General features: G+C 45.8%; 3 protein-coding genes across 6 annotated transcripts in view; 1 reads left to right on the top strand and 2 right to left on the bottom strand.

Moving 5' to 3' along the window:
- Positions 1–3642, bottom strand: part of LOC109515293 (neuronal pentraxin-2-like) — an 8284-nt gene extending 4642 nt beyond the window's left edge. For both annotated transcript variants that reach the window (XM_019868968.1, XM_019868967.1), the window contains exons 1-2: positions 3530–3642; positions 921–1400 (exon numbers count right to left, since the gene is read on the bottom strand). In XM_019868968.1, the coding sequence (XP_019724527.1) occupies positions 921–1331 (411 nt within the window). In that variant the 5' untranslated portion in view covers positions 1332–1400; positions 3530–3642. The remainder of the gene's footprint in view (positions 1–920; positions 1401–3529) is intronic.
- A 159-nt stretch (positions 3643–3801) lies between these two features.
- Positions 3802–18770, top strand: LOC109515290 (brain-specific angiogenesis inhibitor 1-associated protein 2). Of its 3 annotated transcripts, none has more exons than XM_019868960.1 (15): positions 3802–3883; positions 5557–5748; positions 7103–7224; positions 7286–7361; positions 9087–9173; positions 10737–10798; positions 10898–10969; positions 11762–11899; positions 12258–12410; positions 13091–13267; positions 13490–14129; positions 14628–14820; positions 15405–15497; positions 15793–15952; positions 16037–16173. In XM_019868960.1, the coding sequence occupies exons 3-15, from the start codon at positions 7177–7179 to the stop codon at positions 16154–16156; spliced, it is 2019 nt and encodes a 672-aa protein (XP_019724519.1). In that variant the 5' UTR covers positions 3802–3883; positions 5557–5748; positions 7103–7176; the 3' UTR covers positions 16157–16173. The 3 variants fall into 3 exon arrangements, with proteins under 3 accessions (XP_019724519.1, XP_019724518.1, XP_019724520.1); XM_019868961.1 differs by lacking the exon at positions 3802–3883 and adding an exon at positions 16290–18770 and having other exon boundaries at positions 4879–5748; positions 16037–16077; XM_019868959.1 differs by lacking the exon at positions 3802–3883 and having other exon boundaries at positions 4826–5748.
- A 342-nt stretch (positions 18771–19112) lies between these two features.
- On the bottom strand, positions 19113–20164 carry ndufa3 (NADH:ubiquinone oxidoreductase subunit A3). The gene is made up of 4 exons (XM_019868978.1): positions 20092–20164; positions 19730–19804; positions 19576–19653; positions 19113–19279 (listed from the first exon to the last, which is right to left on the bottom strand). Exons 1-4 carry the CDS (start codon positions 20156–20158, stop codon positions 19188–19190), a joined length of 312 nt encoding a protein of 103 aa, XP_019724537.1. The 5' UTR covers positions 20159–20164; the 3' UTR covers positions 19113–19187.
- Positions 20165–20171: the final 7 nt, after the last annotated feature.

Consider the following 20171-nt stretch of genomic DNA (forward strand, 5'->3'; position numbering starts at 1 on the left):
GGGCGGCCCCCGCCGCGCCCGCAGCGGGGAAGCAGGCGGGGTCGGCGTCCGCCGGAATGGGGGTGCACACCAAGCGCGGCTGTGTGCCGCCGTGCAAGTCGTTCAGGTCCCAAGTGGAAGACGCGGGCAGCAGGAGCAGAGAGAGGAGGATGACCAACGGAGGCGCGATCTTCCTTTTTCTCTCCATCCTTCTGAGGACTCGGCATCAAAGTCGAAAGGCCATCGTTCGGGCGGCCGATTGATTCTTGGTTCCTTCACCGATTTCTGGGATGGAACTGCAAAACAAGAGCCACAAGGCTGATGCGCTTTCCACCCCTCTCTCGGTGTTCACCTTTCTTTGCCGGCGACGTATTGTGACAGGCAGAACAATGTAAGATGAGGACGATGGCACGAATTTTTTTTTAAGGTTTTAAAGCCTCTCTTGTTTTCTTTAATGGTTCCAGTGCTCCACTCTTCTCTTCGGTATGTCCAACTTCCAAGATATTTCTTTTCATTTCTCCTAGACTTCAAAACGCTCTTCCACCCGATCAGTCGTTCCCAAGCATTTGACATCATTTACCCCCTCCAAAAAGCCACGGTCACCATTAAAATACAGTAGTGTAGTAGACCTTGATGTTCATCGGAAAAAAAAAAAATAGACAGGTTTTATTCCTAACATGTATGTTTACCATTATTGTAAGCCACTTAAAAGTTCTGCCAAATGAAGTACACTCACTCAGGCAGTGGTTCTTGCCCGGCCCACTTGAGGAAGCCCCGGCGCCACCACTCTTCGTACCAGTAGCGCACGGTGAGAATCACCGCACTCGGTTACAGACGGCCTTGCGTATTCACGTTTTGTGCTGCGGGATTTTTCTGACTTAAAATATGTGTCTTGACGAAATCTACTCGGCTGGGAAACACCGCCTGACTTGCTCGACGACGTCCTTCTCTCGGGGCTTTGCGCCGTCGGCTCCGTCCGAGGCGTGGTCCGAGGGCGCGCTCGCTCGGTCGTCATGAGACGAGCCGGCGAAGCCCTCGCACAGGGCAAGCTTGGCGGTCAGCTCTCGGATGGTCTCCCTCTGGTCCAGGATGGTCTCTCTGTGGCGCAGCAGACTCTCGCGCAGGTGCAGCGTGGCGGCCTTGGCCTCGTCGCTCGCCCCCCACCAGCCGGCCGGAGGCGCGCTCGATTGGCGGGCGGCCCCCGCCGCGCGCACACCAAGCGCGGCTGTGTGCCGCCGTGCAAGTCGTTCAGGTCCCAAGTGGAAGACGCGGGCAGCAGGAGCAGAGAGAGGAGGATGACCAACGGAGGCGCGATCTTCCTTTTTCTCTCCATCCTTCTGAGGACTCGGCATCAAAGTCGAAAGGCCATCGTTCGGGCGGCCGATTGATTCTTGGTTCCTTCACCGATTTCTGGGATGGAACTGCAAAACAAGAGCCACAAGGCTGATGCGCTTTCCACCCCTCTCTCGGTGTTCACCTTTCTTTGCCGGCGACGTATTGTGACAGGCAGAACAATGTAAGATGAGGACGATGGCACGAATTTTTTTTTAAGGTTTTAAAGCCTCTCTTGTTTTCTTTAATGGTTCCAGTGCTCCACTCTTCTCTTCGGTATGTCCAACTTCCAAGATATTTCTTTTCATTTCTCCTAGACTTCAAAACGCTCTTCCACCCGATCAGTCGTTCCCAAGCATTTGACATCATTTACCCCCTCCAAAAAGCCACGGTCACCAGTAAAACACAGTAGTGTAGTAGACCTTGATGTTCATCGGAAAAAAAAAAACTAGACAGGTTTTATTCCTAACATGTATGTTTACCATTATTGTAAGCCACTTAAAAGTTCTGCCAAATGAAGTACACTCACTCAGGCAGTGGTTCTTGCCCGGCCCACTTGAGGAAGCCCCGGCGCCACCACTCTTCGTACCAGTAGCGCACGGTGAGAATCACCGCACTCGGTTACAGACGGCCTTGCGTATTCACGTTTTGTGCTGCGGGATTTTTCTGACTTAAAATATGTGTCTTGACGAAATCTACTCGGCTGGGAAACACCGCCTGAAAAGGGCGACCGATGGGTTCAAGCTCCATCTTGTAAAATGGAATCCCCATGTGGCCATTTTGTCTTGACGGTGACATGAAACGTCCCGCATGATAGAAGTTGAGGCCTCCACACGGGTGGACTCCGACGTCGGACGGCAAGCGGCAAAGGACGTTGGGACCGCGGCTCTGGTTGCTCTTTTTTGAGTGCCGAGGCTTAAAGCCCAGACAGATGGTCTCCAAGTCGGGAAGCGTGTCAATACCAATCTCGCCCGTTGATCCTCCTGCCACTTGATCAGTTTATCAGCAGCGGCAACCGGCTCAATTAACCTAATTAGGAGCAGTTGTTGCGCTCCCAGATCGCCGGGCTTCTTCGGCCTCCTCCTCCTCCTCGGTCTACTTTACGCGTGTTTGCGGTAATCCGCGGCGAGGTCGCCGTGCCAGATGGTGGCTATTTAAGTCGCGCCATCGGTTGTAAACGGAAAACCCGACAAGTGCGCCTTAAAAGCTCCGACGGGAGCAAGTCACCAGGCGTGGAAATAAGCGGCGAGCGCTTCAAGGTCACCGTTTTGGCACGCGGTCGTCGTTTCTTGGAAGCTTTCACAAGCCCGCAGGCCCCTTTTTCAGAATTTGTGCTGAACGCGGTGTGACAAAATAGGAACAATTTCTCTCCTGATGAAAGTTTGCTTTTTTTTTACTGATCCTAAACTCAACTCTTCACTCATGTATGCAAAACACTTCATGTCATCTTTTTCTTCTACTTTTGTCCCTTTTTTTGTCTCATTTTTGGGGCGTAATATTCAGACTCCAATGTGCCTTTCGTAACATTCGACCTTCTAAAATGACTCCAGATTTTTGTCACAATTGATGATGCCACGATTTCATTCATAAAATTCAGAATAGATTTTCCTGAAGAGTTTTTCATGTCATTTTACACCTTAGCGAAATTCATAAATTGCAACTTGATTCTTTTCCAAACAATTTTTTCATAAAATGATCCCTTCCCTCCTGTTAAATTGAGACCTCATTCTGGGTGATATCATCACTTCTTTTCAGTTACTCCTGTAAGAAATAGTTTCTTCTCACGATATGGTGATTTTTTTTTTTTGGTATATATTATTTAAATTGGTTGCTTTTCCCGCTTCTATGGCTTTTTTTTTTTTCAAACCAAAAAAGTAATTTTTTGGGGGGGTAATATTACTACTTTATTTTCATTTAGATTATTATATATTACATTTTGTTATTGTTAAAAAAAATGTCATCATTTGGAATATTTTGCATGACTTTTTCTTGTATGATTGCAACTTCCCGCTGGCAACACTCGTAAACGTTAATCTCGCAATATTATCACGTGAACCGCCAAATGTACGACTTTCCTCGTGTTTATGTCGTCCGTCTCCAACGGTGAGCATGTTCAAAGCGTAGCTTGGCCTGATTTGGAGACGGGCGGCCAAAATGCATGCCACTCCCTTCCCATATTCCTCACATTTTGTCTCGAGAAAATCAGAAGAGTTCTTACCTGCCGTTTTGGTCGCTCGAGCATCCGCGCGCACACTGATCAGATTTTGCCAGGGGTTTCCTCGTTGGGAGCCTTCCCCATCGTCTGCCTCTTCCCTCCTCCTCTCTCTCTTGCTTGGCAGACTCCGCCTCCAAGGGGACCGAGCGCTTAACCTTCCGAGACCGCGCCCGACGCCGTCGTCTCGGCAACCACCGGACATGCCGGCACGCGAGCCGCTGACCTGATTGGCACCCCGCTCGACTGGCAGCCAACGAGGTGGCGGGAGGACACGTCGCCGCTTTAAGGGTGAAAGGTCAAATCAACGTCTCACACACACTGATTGAAACACGGCAGCCCGCCTGTTCATCTGTACAAGTGAGAGAACGCCCCCCCCCCACACACACACACACACACACAATTCTCCACACTCGTTTCCTTCAATTCCACCCAACTTGAATCTGCAAACTTGTGTGCTTCATTTACGTACTTGGAACCAGGCTGGGAGAATTCTGAGTATGCCAACAATTGAGGAAAAAAAATATTAGGATTACAGTTGTCCCTCGCTATTTCGCGGTTTGTTTATCGCGGCTTCAGTGCATCGCGGATTTTTCAAACATATTCATAATTTTTTTTTTTTAAGTCCACAAAAAGTCCGCGAGAAGCAGCGAAAGTCAGCAAAACAACAGCGAGTCACATAGAGCAACATATACTACATGAATATGTTTACTGTATTTTGTTATGAGCGGCTGCTAAAACTTATACATGTTTAAATATATTCGTATACAGCATTAAGTCATGTTAATTACTTCAAAATTTACTTCTACATGCATGTATACCATTAAATTTGGCCTTATAAATATTATGTACATGTACCTATATGGGGGGGTTGCTATTTCGCGGATTTTCGTTTATCGCAGGTGGTTTTGGTCCCCATTAACCGCGATAAACGAGGGATTACTGTGTTGTTAATTTCTTATGTCGTGTGTCCTGAGCAGTGCTTTTTTTATTTATTTATTTATTTTTTTTTTTACAGCTGCAGCTTTTGTTAAAGTGCGATATCAATAAAGTTGAGATGAGTTTTGTTGAGTTGGTCACGAAAGCGTCCATCAAACAAGTAGCAATCATTGAAGATCTGCTTCCCTCTAGTGGCCAAAAGCCGTTTAGCGTTTTCGATGCACTCGAGGAGCGGCGTGTGAGGCAGCCATGAGCCTGGAGTTGATGTTTGCAATTGTGGTTTCATTTAGCAGAACAATGAAATGCTCATCCATGAAATCGCAGGAACTCCTGTCAACCTGTGCAGCCGCTTGTTGCCATTCGTACAACAGAAAATGAGCTTGGTGTTATGCTTTGATACTTTATCTTGCGTGTGACGTGTTGGGTTCATCAACGCGGGGTTTCCTTTCATTCTAGTCCTTCATTTTGTGTCCCTCAAACAGGATCAACAAAAAATTCCCCAAAGAGTTTGACAAAGAAAGGCAAGATGAATCAAGTGTCCAGTGAGTCGTTCTTCCGCACAAAAAGTGAGAGCGGAAGTGGGACCCTCCTCAGCTCCGGACGTGGCAACCTCACGAAGAAGAGTCGAGGGCAGCTGACGAGCCTGCAGCGCGTTTGCATGCGCTGAGGCCCCGTCCGGCCCGCCGTGTCCTTCGTGGAGCAGGAATGCGCGCTACTCTTGATCTATGTAGGCCAGGCCTGTGCCTGGACCCCCGACCCCCCCCCTTTTTTTTAGGGGGGGTTTAAAAAGGTTCAAGTCATTATTCTCCTGCTGCTATTCAGACCAGGTCCCGTCAGCTCATTGTTATTCAGGCCCAGTGAGGGAAAGCAAGCGAGTGAGCGGCAGGCCACTGCTTTGGAGGCCGATCGCGCTCCGCCGGGAAGCTGCATGGGCGGACCTGCTGTGGAGGGGAGGGCTGGAGAAAGTGCTCCTGGACACTTTTTCACTTTTTTTTTTTTCTTTATGCATCCGTGAAGGCATGTTGCTAATCGGCTCAGTAATGAGGAGAGGTACTGAACGGCACCAAATATCTGACCTCCATTCTTGTGTGCAGGCGAGAGAGAGAGAGAGAGAGAGAGAGAGCGCGCGCGCATGTGAAAAAGGGGTGGAGGGGAGTTGAGATTTAGTGGCCTGCCTGGTGAAACAATCCCCCCACTCACTGAAGCCACCCGACGCAAGAAGAGAGAGGACAGCTCATCAGGAACTCTCGCTCGCTCGCCTCTTCCGACTATGAGATGAGAACAAGGTAACTACTTTTTTGATAGACTGTATGTACCCACCCCCCACCCCCACCATGAGTGGTGTTCCGCTTGCTGCACACTTCAACAGGCTGCAAAAGGCCAGGCTCACATCCACCACCTACAACAATGACGAGACCATTTTGTGTGTGTCGCAAGGGGTCTTGAAGTGAGTTGGGCTCGGCAACTGATCCGTTTTGTCGCCACTTTGCTCGATTGTGCGGGCGGTGGGAAATTATTTGGTCACAGTTGAGCTGTGCTTCTTGTTCTTTCCAGCACCGTTGCTAGTCTTAACCCTTGACCGTATAGGAAATACTTTCAACTCCAGTCATGTCCCCAGTATCGTGTTTCTCAAACTTTTTCTATTACATGAGGTATCAAATTTTTTTTTTGGGGGGGGGAAACAAAACTTTTCTCTTGAAAGGGTTTCATTGCTGAAATGTACATTTAACGTCACTGTAACATGTATTTGTGTATATGTCTAGATATATTTAGACACACACACACACACACACACCCATATATATGTGGACTTTTTTGTGACTAAATTTTCCCCATTTGCCTTAATTGCTAATTTGCTGGGAGAAATCGTGGGGGGGGGCAGATAGTTGGAAGGATGGATGGCGAGAGCGAACGCGTTTAAATGCATCAATTAGTGCCCCCCCCACACCTTCCCAGGCTCTAAAGCACATGAATGCATCTTCTGTCAGCTCCCAACCACCTGCAGACTTTCCCCTCTTTCATGCTAAAAACACTGCAACTCCCCCAGAAGAAAATCTCTCCACTTTAAAAGAATTCACAATCTTCTGCTTTTTGTTGTCGCAGCCCTTCTGACACACACACACACACACACACAGAAGACCCGGGTGGCCCTAATGAGCAATAGTCTGGAATTGTTTTTCTTTGTGCCACGTCGCATGAGCTGATCTGGGTCAACGTCTTGCCTGTAATCTCACTCACATAATAAACGCCGTGGCTGCGCACTTTGATTTATTTTTTTTTTTGCCACCGCGCAAAACCAACCTGGACATCCTCTTCCCATTGTGTGGCTCCGTTTTGACACCTGTGACTGGCCGCCCCCCCCGCCACCTCATTCTGCTTATCTTGCGGAATATTTGGCTTGGCCCGATAGCGCTGATATTGGCCCCAACATGTCTATCCGGGTGAAAATATCTGCTTTTAGTCAAGGGCATGCGCTCCTATCTTGACGTGAGGTTGCAGTGACCTCCAAACACCCTCCGGCGCCTTTTTCTTTTTTAAATCACATACTTGCACTAATTAGCTGCAATAATCTCACACCTTTGAAAAAATATAAAGACTCCCTTTCCTAAATCAATGTATCTCTCTTCTCCTGTAAATCAGAGCGTCCTGACCAAGGAAGAGCGAGACCCGTCAGGAACAACACACTTGGAAGAGAGAAGCCGCAGAAGCACAAAATGTCACGAACGGACGAGGTCAACAAGATGACGGAAAATGTTTATAAGGTATGCTCCATTTCACAATTGCCAAATGGTCGCAGCTGACAAGTTTGATGTTTGCCAACAGGGTATCCTGGACCACTTCAACCCCAGCTTGAAGAATTTTGTCACCATGGGAAAACACTACGAGAAAGCCCTCACAGGTTTGGCCCCCGCCCCCACCAAAAAATGTCTACATTATGATGAAGTCCGTTGTGGGGGGTGGGGGGGAGCACTTGAACTACGTATCTAAGAACCATCCATACTCACCCGATATAGATGAAAATCCACATTCTAATAAAAACTTTTTAAAAATAGTTTTACTCATATCATAGAAGTCCAATCCCACCAATTAAAAAAAATGTCCGTTAAAACCAAACTGTCACACCACCTCCGTGCACAAGCACATCCAGAGGCACGCCACATTTGAAATGGTCACATCAAGTCCATGTCAGACTAAAAAAATATATATATATATATATATATAATTTTAGTGTCTGCATACTTGCATTTGATATCTAGCAGTGTGTATTGTCCCAAATTACGTGTCACACTTTCAACTTTCATTCTACTACTGCTGGCTGTCGGGGAAATGAAATGTGGAGGAGTGAAAAGCATCTGTTAGCAAATCAAAGTTCAAGGCTTCTCAAGATTTGTCTCTCCAAAGAGGAATTTTGTCTGGGAGTCGGAGACAGCTGCATCAACAAATGCAAGGCATCGTAAATCACACGTGACTGAAAAACGCCATGTCGACATTCTATTCATAGCTTTCCATCTTGGTTTTCCCCGGTGATTGAAACATACCTCCTCATCAATGAATTAAGCAGTCAAAGGTCCTATTTGGTCTTCGTCTCAAGACATTTTGGACAACCGTATCCTTCCAAATTTGTGGGAGGCCCTTTTCTCTGATTCCCCGGGTACAAAGCAAGGTCCATCAAGACACGCTTGGGTGACTTTAGCACATGGAGGAACCTCAGAGCGAAAGCTGTCGGAGCATTTCAACTCTTCATCTTCCAGTAGGGCGTCCGTCCCAATGCCTACCGTGAGGAAATCTGACAAATACTTTCTTATGGTACTTAAGAAGGCATTTTTTTGTTACGTTCTTGGAATTTTTCAGACAACTTTTCACTTTCAGTCCCTAGATTGGAAAACCAGATACTTTTCTGCGAGTCGCTTTTTCTTGTCACTCAGTAGCACGCATACCTTCAACAGGGAAAATCTGGTCATAAAAGTGAAAGAAAAAAAGTATGACAGAATCTTTGTTGTTTGTTCAAACTCAAAATGCCGTGTTCCTAACTTGGGTCCCGTTTCCTATCCATTTTGAAAATCCACCCTAATGCCCAGTTTAATTCCTTGGCATTCAACACAGCACGAGGCTTGAGCCCCGATCTTTTTATTGTATTTAACTATGTAACTCTTTCAAAATTATGTTCAACCATCTTTGGTTTTATGTGCAATTTTTATTTATGCACAGCAATTTTAAAGTGCTCTAAAAAAATGAAATGAAGTTGAGTTTGTCCACATATTTATGAGTTAGTTTTTCCTGTTTACGGAGCATTTTGAACATACTCAAAGTGACGTCTTGACTCTTATGCTGATCCTGTAATAAGTACAATGGTTTAAAGAAAAAAAAGAATTGTAGATACTTGCCGTGCGTTCATCCAGATTGACAGCATTTTCGTCCACATCTCATTCCCTACCCCTCAACAATGTTTTGTCAAAATTGATTTGTGATGTGTTTGTGTAATCTTGCTAAGTGTATCCGGTTCATATGTCAAAATCAAATGTCATCGGAAAAGCCACCGTATAACCAGAACAAAGCTAGTAGTGGCCTAAAACTTTTACTTGGTACTGCATGAACATTTCCCAACATGTTCTGTCTTCCTTAGGAGTGACAGTGGCAGCGAAGGGCTACTTTGACGCTCTGGTCAAGCTGGGAGAGCTGGCCAGCGACAGCCAAGGTTCCAAGGAGCTGGGTGAGTGCATGCGCAAGGTGCAGGTTGAAGGGAAGAAAAATAAAAACCAGCCGCTCATAGACTCCAACCGGCTGAGAGGATTCGGGGCGTGGGGAAATGGTCTGTGGGACTCGGGAGCTTTGTGTTTGTCCAGGGAGGAGATGAAGACACAAGAGGAAATGTAGAGAGCGAGGAAACACAGGGAAAGGGAGAGAGTGGACTCATTGTTGGGAGATTAACAACACCACATGATCTCATTGTGATGCCGAAAAGAGCGGGGGAGGCGGGCAGGGGTGTCAAGAGGGCAAGATGCCAGCCGCTGCATACTACTGCGCTGTGTGGCCCATCCAGAGAGGATGCTTGCTCCATGTTTGTCAACCGGGGCCTGTGTGCAAGCTACTAAAACATCTTTCGCAATATATTTAGACCACCTTGTGATTTATTACACAATTGAACGCAGTACAAATATACCAGTAATAGAAATTGGTCTGAGCTTTAACAGAGCCCTACCCCGCTATATTTGATCTAGGGCGACAAAAATTGGGAGAGATGTGCATGTCCAGGAGCCCTGAGGCATAAGGGCTCATGGTTTTGTGTGTATTTACCTCATACTGTATGTTCAGTTGTTATGATGCCCAAATGTTTCCATGCTTATGTGACGGGCCACTATTGGAGTGTGGCAGTTTCTAGGTCCACATCGCTGTCGCTTCAAAACATCACTGACGCTCAGGTGGATTACTGAAATGAATGATGATTATTACAGGGCTGCACCACAGTATGGCAGGAGCATCCAGTCCAGGACAACTATCAATGCGCATTCCTCGTTACACTGACGACGAACAAAATATTGAATTATATTGTTTCTACTATTACAAGAAAACTAAATCTACGTGTGTGATCGTATAGTAATTTTAACCAAAGCGTTACGGTAGAAATGATAAGAATCCCAGTCGTCTATTTTTGCAACGACACACAGTAAAAGAGGACAAGAACACTTTTAGTCTCGTTTACGAAGTGTCATTGAACACACCAGACGCGGACCGCGTAACACATAAGTAAGTGAATGGCGGCCGCGGTGAACTGCGGGTTCGCGCTACTAATACAGTCGAATAAATGAAAAATAACGCCATGAACAACTCGTTACAGCAAAATTGAGAAGAAATAAACATGACCTGCAACATGGTGAAAGCGCATTGAGGCCCGGACAAATATCTGCTCAACAAACGAGCATTTGCCAATCAACTCAACACGGACCAATTTTCATTCGTCGTAGCTCTGGCCAACGCAACGGCGGGAAGCAGGCGCCGCCCCATGTGCTGTTGCGTCACTTCCGCCATCATTTAAACAATGTTTATGTGTCACTCGTTTCACTTACCGTATAATCATAATCACACTAATTGAAGAAAAGCCTGTCTGCAACTACAATTTGAGATGATTTCCATCTTGTGTAGCTTTCTTAATATTCTTTTAAACCTATAGAGCTGTTAAACTGCTTTTCATTGTTTTGTCCCAATCTCAATAGATTATTTTATCCCGTACTATTCTGCTCTGTTCTATTCTCTTGCCGGTGACCCCGTTGCGCAGGAGACACATTATTTCAAATGGCCGAGGTCCACAGACAGATCCAGGTGCAGCTGGAAGACGTGGTAAGGAGGGAGGGAGAACGCCACAGAACGCGCGCAGACATCAAGTTGTGAGACACGAATGAACATTTGTGCGCGTGCATTTTGGCCATTCTTCAACAGCTCAAATTGTTTCATTCCGAGCTGCTGGCCCAGCTGGAGCAGAAGCTGGAACTGGACATAAAATACCTCACAGTAAGTCCATGCGAGGATGGGAGGTCCTCCCGCAGATGACACGCGGTTCCAATCAGGTTCACGGGATGCCCCGTCTAGAAATCCGTAGATTTTCATTTGTGACCATAGCTTCATCCATTGCAGTTTTACCTCGCTACTTCGACACCTTTTCGTGTGATTTTTCTTCCTTCTGAGTCGACCCGGTCCAAAAAATGTGTTGGGGAAATTTGGTTGACAAAAAAACGAGACCATGAAAATTAGACAGCTCCTTGCCTATAATCAGCAGCTTGGTATTTCGTCTTTATTTTTCCATTTTAAAAGTTACGTTTATTAAGTGAAACACCGGCGACAAGCAATGGAACATTAGAGTTAGTTTTTATTTCATTTTGACTTTTGTATTTCAAAATCAGTCCATTTTAATTCTTTTTTAGAGCAAATCTGCCAATTTTCATTCGTTTTTATTTTGTTAAAAATTTGGGAGAAATTTACGAAATTTCACTGACAAAAATGTTTCGGCAACTTTGAATTCAACACACCTGCTTCCCATTGACACCCTCGACCTTGCAACATGAATAATTCGCATGACAGAAGGGATACAAAATTTCTCATTGGGCCTAGTTTGGACATTTTCACTCAGGGGTGTACTCACTTTTGTTGCCAACGTTTAGACATATAGTTGAGGGGACAGTCAAGATACACTCTTATCCAAACTCCACACTGACTGCTTTACATTGCAGCAAAGTATCATTTCATCACTATTCTCCCAAGAAAAAAAGAAAACATTTATTAAAAGGTAAAATTGTCCTTCTTTAGGCCACACTAAAGAAGTACCAGAACGAGCGGCGGTCCAAGACAGATTCCATCGAGCGCTGCCAGGCGCAGCTGAAGAAGCTGCGCAGGAAGAGCTTGGGCAGCCGTCACCCGAACAAGTACGGAGATCGAGAGATGCAGGCGAGTATACGCTCAGCTCCTACAAAACTTGCTTGTTTTTTAGAAATCAACAGGTCGCTCTAAATGAGCTTACACGGCAATCTGCATCACCTGATTTTTTTTTCCCCCCCTCCAGCGGGCGAGTTTCACAATGAGAAGATTTGAGAGGGTTTTATTTGCCTAATATGGAAGTCAAGGAGCAAGTGTTGTTTTCTAGGAAAGGTCAACACAGCCACGAGCGCTGTTTTGGATTCATTTGTGATGCAGGAAGTGATGTCACGTGTGCTATTCCTGGTTGGCAACAATGTGTACTCGAAAGGTCACTCCCGGCCGGCTCCATGTATGGCTACAAATGATATGCGTCCGATTGTGTTCTCAGTTTGTGGAGCTGATGAGTCGGCGCCAAGTGGAGCTGGACACGCTGGTCGCGACGGGTTATAGGTCGGCGCTGACTGAGGAAAGGAGGCGATACTGCTTCCTGGTGGATCGGCAGTGTTGCGTGACCAAGCTGCTCATCAACTACCACTGCAAGGTGACGGCGTTAACTTCCCCTCAGTCAGCCGCAGCGGTCCGGCTGCAATCCAGTCAACGCTTGATCAAAACATGCAGTCATGACATCACGAAAGAAAATGTGAAGGCTTGAACAGTTTTTGCCACCATTTTTGTTTTTCGATTCAATGGACACTGTGCTGCTCCTTCAAAAAAATTGGGCAATTGTTGTCCATTTTTCTTTCTTTTGTAACGTTAAACAAATAACAGTAGGGGGACCCCAAAATAACCAATTAATCAGCTGATTATTGGAATTTTAATTTTGGAATCTGCGTTAACCTCAGAAATGATATTTTCTTGCTTGTTCAAATTCGCCGACAATATGTTTCAAAGGTTTATTAAGTTGAAACATGTTTAAAGCGTTGGGGAGATGTAAGCCTTGGCGTTCAACAAATCTTGAGCCCTTATTTTAGTGTTACTTTTTTTTTTTTTTTGCATTTAACAATGTTGCTGTTTTATTGTTTTAAAATCATGTTCAATGATTTTGGGTTTGGTGTGCGATTTTTATTCACTTTTTTTTTTCACAGCACTTTGAAAGTGCCCCATAAATGAAATGATATTGTTTACCTTTCTCGCAGATTTCCGCCTAGTGCGGGTGTTTCAAAATAAGTCATTCATTTGGATGTCTTTTTTTTTTTTTTTTTTTTTTTTAATTCGGCACAGGTGAAGGAGCTCCTGTCACAAAAACTGTCGTCGTGGCAGCAGTCGTGCACTCAGCCGACCAAACTACCAGAGCGCGCTCTCAACTTGCTGCGTCACACGGCGCCACAGAGCTCCGGGGCTGCTGGGATCGCCGAGGTCCTGCGATACACCAAGCTGGGCTGCTCTCAGCCGGAACAGGTCAGACCGCGATGGTGTTCCAGTGTTACATTTGGAAAGCATTTAGCCGCATCCCCGAGTTTATGCGGTTGTCCTCACGGCCCTCGGAGGGAAAACATAAACACCATGTGACCTGGACAAATTGTCCCAAAGTTTGAATGTAAAAATGGATAGAAGGATGTCACGTGTTGAAGCTGTGGCGGAGCTTTGTGGCTTTTTAGTAGCTTGTGTCTTGTTTTGTAGAGGCTGTCAGTTCAAGAGGTCCCACCTCTGTTGAATGGGGACCGCTCCCAGCAGCAGCAGCAGCAGCAGCAGCACTCGCTCCCCTCCTCGTCCTCCCAGAGCGACGCCTGCCCTCAGGGCTCTCCGCAGACCTTCCGGTCCGTGTCGGCCACTGGAACCTCGTCGAGAGGAGCGTCCCCTCAGCACAGCTGCTCCCCGCTCACCGTGTCGGCGACGAGTCCCCTGGCCGACAGCAGCACCAGCGGCAGCGCCAGCCCCGCCGCGTCCACCCCCACAGGAGGCGCGGCGCAGCCCGCCTCCTCTCTCCTCTTGGCCGCCAACACCAGCAACCTGTCGCCGAGCCTCATCCCCTCCACCGTCATGTCGCTCAGCCAGGTGCCCCCGAGCGAAAGCGCCTCGCAGGGCGTCACGCTCGCGATTCCGCACAGCGCCCCCCACAGCCCGACGCTGCCCCACAGCGCCCCTCTGTCCAGGGCTATGACTCCCGTGCAGCTGCTGCATCAACAGGTGGGCCCGGGAGGGAACAACACTCTACCTGTCGCTCATCCTTGGCTGAAGAAGACTGCTGAGATGTGCGCCACGTCCACTCTTCCGCTTCCCAAGCGGCCCGGCAGTGAGATGAGGCTGGGCGGCTTTCAAGGTGATGTGGGCCTCAAAGTTTTATCTGTACCAGCCATGTGTTGGATTCACCTGACTTCATCATGTCACAATTAGAGAAACCATCAATCGTGTAAACGAACGCATTCAAAACGGCATGCACACTTCTGAAATGGTTCGGAAGCGAGATGCATCTCGAACCGTCACTGAACTGAACCGTAACGTACTCACCAGAGATGCCGATTGTTCCATTGGATTGAGTGTGTGTGTTTTGCTAGCCAAAGTTAGCTGGAACAACTTTTGCTCTGACCAACCAATCGGAGGACGGAAAAAAATGCTGTCATGTTGAATTCTGATTGGGGATCAGGTGACAACTGATCAGGGCTCATGGGACATTCGCAAGCCAAATTAGTAAAGTATCCCGGTCGGTATGTTTAATTGACTTATTGTAAATGAATGAACACAAAAGTTTTGCCACTCTTGCTCCAGGTATATCCTGTCTGTCCATTTCTCCATATTCATCCTTGCCTTTTTCGCTCAGGCGCCAGGATGCTGCCTCTTTCGGGGCCCACGCGGGTGGAGGCCATGTTTGCTCACTCGCCCGGCGCGTCAGAAGGTGGGGGAGGAGGCGGCGGCGCTTCCTTGCTGCACTTCCTGCCGGGGGACAGCATCACCCTGCTGATTTCTGAGCCGAGAGACGGGTGGCACTACGGGCAGAATGATCGGACCGGGCGGTACGTTCCGAGGCTCAGATTACAGCTGGAAACACGTCGAGGCCACTTGGTCCCAAAAACCTTGAAGGAGTTCTTTTTTTTTTTTTCCACAGAATATTGTTACTCAAGTAATTATTTTGAAGACTCCTTTTTATGCGATTCATATTATGTTGGAATAACAGCAGTCTTACTTGAGGACACTTTTGGGCTACCCTACCCATCTCCCATTGAAATGGACTAACATTCAAACACACAAATATAAAATGAAAGCACTCACAAGGAGCTGCTTTAGGCCACAACTCACGTCCAGGCGCTCGCACTGAATTGACCAGGCTCCAGGCTCCTGACATCACTGACTAGGCCACGCCCCTTAAAGGCACGCATCAAACTCTGGGCTATTCATTTCTATTCTTTTATTTTGTTTAGTTGTACTGTATGCGTTTCTCATCTGAACCAGGTTGCCATTTAGTTTTTCTGATCCTTTCTGCTTTTGAAATGCTCCACTTGATTTGGCTGTCTTTGAGTGTTTAGAAAGACTCATTTAAATAAATCAATAAAAAAAGATGATTGTGATCAATCTTTTGTTTTTTTGTGATGTTTGACAGGAAAGGCTGGTTCCCTTTCTCCTACACTCAGCCACAACATGGCAGGACGGATCACCTTGAGAGGCGAGTCAGCCTTGACCACACACCCAAAAGGTACAACCCTATATGACTACTTATCCTGTCATTGTCAATCACTGGCCACGACATTAGGTACGCCTGGACATCAAGTGAGATTTCATCTGATGTCTGATTAGATTGTCACCTAACAGAAGTCCCGCAATGAACTGCAAGCATTGCATTGCAATGTGAATGCAAAACCTCTCAGGCAGTGTCAAATCTCAAGCGAATGTCTCATTGGATTGGGCAGGTGTACCAATGAAGTGTCTGGTGAGTGAATGTAGCAATTGCCTGATCATGTGTGCACCCCGCACCCCCCCCCCCGCTGCAGCTCCTTTTTCCTTTCCAAGGCCAACAGCACCAGCATGAGCCAGCTGGACCAGCTGGTGTCTCCCAATCTCAGCCCCGAGTCGGCGGAGGAGCGCTCCTTCCCTCCCCAGAGGATCAGCACCTTCCGGCCACGCCCGTACAGCATGGCCGACTCCAACAGGGTCAGAGGCCGATCAAGCAAAACGTAGATACGTAAAGAGACGGCGTGAGTAATGACCATGGTCTTTGTTTCGCAACTATGGCAGATCTGTGCACAGTTGGCCTCCTCACCACCGTCTCCAACGAGGTATTTGTTAACATGTGTCTTAAGTATTGAGCATCTCCAACTGATCCAGAATGTTAAGGGCAAGGGGATATGGTTTTAAAATAACATTTTCCATTTTTAAAAATGTTCACCCTTTTAGCTTCTCAAAAACAAATGAGAGCAACAGCTTACCAACAGAGAATCTCTTTGTATGTATTGTTTTTTTTTTGTTTTTTTGTTTTTTTGTAATTCAGGACCAACCCGTTTGCCCACATTCGTCTCCGAAGAACCGTCACCAACGATCGCTCGGCGCCAATCATCGAGTGAGCGCTCCACTTTTGGGGACAGAACAGATCATTGTTTCAAGAGTACTCCCCTCTCTGTTTTCATTTCATTTAATGTGATGCTAGTTAGGTATTTTTTTTTTTCCGAAAGGTGGATGTGCGGAGCTGATCTGTGATCCATCAAAATTGTTCAGTGAGACTAAAACGGGGCTGGGCCAATGCTTTCTGATCAGGGAAGTCCTGCGAGGGCTCTACTAAAGTCATGAAAAATAATACCAATATACTGTCAATGTTTTGAAGCCCACCAATGCTCCAGATAAACACCAATGCTCAAAATCAACATCATTTTAGTTTTATTTTTTTAATTTTTTTGGATCATCTGCTGTAATCGACATTTTTCGGCTTCTCTCTAGCAACTTTTTTGCCTATCGTTAGCCTTTTGTTTGCCTTCTTGCCTCACTCACAGAGGTGCTTGTAGCTGAGTGTGTTGCAGGATTGGCTTCTATTTTACAGTCGAGTCAAGCTTTATGCCTTGGGACCCGGTTCCTGTGGTAATTGGCTGACAAATTCAGATTGTGACCTTAGGTGGCATATAGTTTTAGAGTCGGGTGTTTTTGGCACTGCTTTAAAGATGTACAGGTAGTTATTGTGTAAATTAGGATTTCACAGTCGTGTGTGTGTGTGTGTGTGTGTGTGTGTGTGTGTGTGTGTGTGTGTGTGTGTGTGTGTGTGTGTGTGTGTGTGGCTATAACAGGCTGAGGCCAGTAATCGACAAACATGCTGCTGCTTTGATATTGCGTATCCCCAGTGTTGCTCTTCACCTTGTTTAGAGTAATGTTCTCAACATTTTTGGGGTCCGGGACCCCTGCTTATTTTTGCCCCCTCCCCCGCCCCGTGTCACGGTCTGCTTCGTCTGAAACAGGCAGCTTTTTTTTTTTTTTAATTTGTCGTCAGTCTCATGACCTGACTTTCAAATGCTAACCTGATCCTTGCAAGTTAGCAATTTTAGCTGTAGCTTCTTCCTGCTGATGTTTCATCATAAAAGATGAATTAAGTCATGATCCCACAGAAATGCTCGGGATTTTGTAATTTTGAAATGAATGCAGCTGATCTTAAATTTGCATTAACACTCTGCCATAGTAACTTGAGCAATGCAAATGTGAGCTAGAGGGCCCCCCCCCTCCCTGGGTAAAAAGCTCAAAAAACAACATTCTGTCATGTAGTTATATCCACTGTGAGGTAAACTTAAAATGTAGTTAATTCATGATGAAGTTGTCTCTCGGTAGAAGCCAGTTTTAAAAATGCACAAGAGCAGTGGGTCACCATAAGGGTTAACATCTGGACTGCAGGATGCTTTTATTTTAAGGGTTTTTTTTTCCTAAAGGAAGAAGAAAGTCGTTGAGGGTAAGTTTGAAGAAAAGTCAATATTTTAGTCTTTGGAGGTTTTTGATTCCTTTTCAGTCCCCCGATACAAAGCTAGTCATCATGAGGGTGGGATGCACCATCATTGTTTGCGTTTACCCAGGAGACTCAGCAGAATCTTGTGTTGGTCAAAGGTTTGCAGTATTGGAAAGTGCTGGAGAAGGTTTACAGGAAAGTTGTCGAAAGCCACGGAAGCGTTCATTGCTAAGCGAGAGATCAAATGCCTTTTCGTAGCTCTGTAGCCAGAAGAGAAAGATGGTGTTTGTAAAGCCAATGTTGGAACCGCTATGATGTGGTATTTGCAGTCCCTCGAGGGAGATGACATCATCAAGACTAACGGCCACCCCCATAATCAAGTCGAGATGCGCTTGCTTTGGCACAAATTCTGATCTAACGTGTATGTGATCTTTTCACTTTGGTATGCGGATATTTGTATCGATGTTGTGGAATCAGGTTGGCTTAAAATGATGAATGTGAAGTTGATATAACGATGTTGAAGTCAAGGTATTCAAACAACAAAATCAACAACATATCCCTAATTTTGTTGGGAAGAAAAAGCTCTATCGAATGCAGAGCACATGATGTAATCACACGATCAAGAGTAGACTATTGAATATTTCGAGGTGAGTACAAGTGAAGCGCCATGTCCACACTGTTGCTCGTTGCGGCCGGTTTGGACATTTTCTCTTCGCCCTGTACTCCACTTTTGTTGCCAACTGTTTGATTGCATTTGTGTGGAGGAACTCGAAATTTAGTTTGACAAGCTCTACACTGACTACATTGTAGAAAAGTGTCACATCTTCAGTGTTGTCCCACGAAAACGAAAATGTGAGGGATATTCTCACTTAGGTGAGATTTTGTAAAAGTCTTCTTCCAATTTGAAATGCTAACAAACACGATGCAAATGTTTCGACATTAGCCATGTGAAATTGTATACAAAAAAAGTAAGAGTCTAGGTGGCTGCAGTTTCCTAACATGAGTAATAATGAATACTGACATTGAGCAAAATAAAGAAAAATCTGTGGCAGACATGTTCCTGTTTTTTCGTTTTTCTTTTCTATTGTGTTCATTCAAGTTGGAGCCTTCTGGTGAAATAACAATCGCTGACTAAGTAGTTTAAACAAAGACGTCTGTTCTCACAGTTCATCCTATTTTATTCTTTGTGCGGGTCAAATCATGATTGCGTGCAATAATTAACTCAATTCAAATTTTAATCCGCTTGAAGCTTGGTCAAAGCGCTCGGGAGGGATCAGGCTGATGTTGAATCTGCCACAACCTACTCAAAGTAGAAAAAAGAATTCAAACAAAAGCTAAACCCATTGTTGCTTGATCCTGTTTTTCCGCCAGTCAAATCACGAGCAACGAGGCAAATACGGTGAACTAAATAGACAATTTTTATTGTGGGCCATTGACAAAGAGCAAAACAAAGTGATCAAGAATGTGAAGTTAAAGGTCTTTCAGCCATTGCAGTCTGTCTCCCCTTTGCTCACACGGGTGCACGGGAATGTCGGGCAAGTTTCCGTCATCTCGCACAGGAACTGCGATGGGGGACGAGGAAGATGTTAGGCACAGCAAAAGACCGTGAGAGTTAAACCGTGTGTCTTAATTTGTTTCATTGTATTTAAAGTGTGTTTATTTTTTTATTTGGGGCGGGGGGTTAGGGTTAGGTCCGAATGCATCCACAGCAGTACAGGGGTTTACCATACTACCGGAGACAATTTCCTTGTGCGTTCTACATACTTGGCCAATAAAGATGATTCTGATAATACAATGAAAGCTATGTAAACCAATGAACTGGTTGGCAGTTGTCACAGACTGTAGTGACAGAATTTACCTGGGTAGGTGTATGGCACCGCAGAATTGATCATTCCTGAATACTTTGTGTATGGACTTATTACCGGGAGCACAAGACCTAACGAAAGAAGTCAAAATTAGTCCTTTATTTGACAAATATGGCCGATGTGAAGACTGTCTCGTTGTGGACTCACCCATTAGTCCTATCGCACAAGAGGCGAAGATGACAGGCTCTTTATTCCACGCATTCTTTAAAAAGGCTGCAACCCCTGTAGAGAGACACAGACGGTGATCATTATATTTTCAAACGGCGTACATTTTACGACAGATAATACACAGTTTATCCACGAAAAGCTAACGCTAACTATATTAGCCAGCGTTAGCAAAACACCCAAGGTCACGCGTTTTTAATCAATAATAAATCATTTGCTACAGCAATTAGTCTTCCTGCTTCGTTTAAAATACAAATTACTGCATTATACATGACTGACGTAAGGAATAATTGATGTTTATTTCAAACAATTGCCATGTCCAAATAAACAGAACACACACGCACCCGCCATCTTGGTTTGTGACGTACAAACTGATGGTGGCTCATGGGAAATGTAGTTGTGTCGTATCATGACGTATAAATCG

Source organism: Hippocampus comes, unplaced genomic scaffold (assembly GCF_001891065.2).
Source record: "Hippocampus comes isolate QL1 unplaced genomic scaffold, H_comes_QL1_v1.1 scaffold67, whole genome shotgun sequence".
Lineage (NCBI taxonomy): Eukaryota > Metazoa > Chordata > Actinopteri > Syngnathiformes > Syngnathidae > Hippocampus > Hippocampus comes.

Bases quoted from the DNA above. Each gene is read 5' to 3' on its own strand.
- LOC109515290 (XM_019868960.1), top strand. From the start codon at position 7,177: ATGTCACGAACGGACGAGGTCAACAAGATGACGGAAAATGTTTATAAG. The intron at 11,900-12,257 runs GCGAGTATACGC...TTGTGTTCTCAG, and splicing joins ACGGAGATCGAGAGATGCAG to TTTGTGGAGCTGATGAGTCG. The intron at 14,130-14,627 runs GTGATGTGGGCC...TTTTTCGCTCAG, and splicing joins GAGGCTGGGCGGCTTTCAAG to GCGCCAGGATGCTGCCTCTT.
- ndufa3 (XM_019868978.1), bottom strand. From the start codon at position 20,158: ATGATACGACACAACTACATTTCCCATGAGCCACCATCAGTTTGTACG. The intron at 19,654-19,729 runs GTGAGTCCACAA...TTCTTTCGTTAG, and splicing joins TTGTGCGATAGGACTAATGG to GTCTTGTGCTCCCGGTAATA. The intron at 19,280-19,575 runs GTAAATTCTGTC...CCCCCATCGCAG, and splicing joins GGTGCCATACACCTACCCAG to TTCCTGTGCGAGATGACGGA.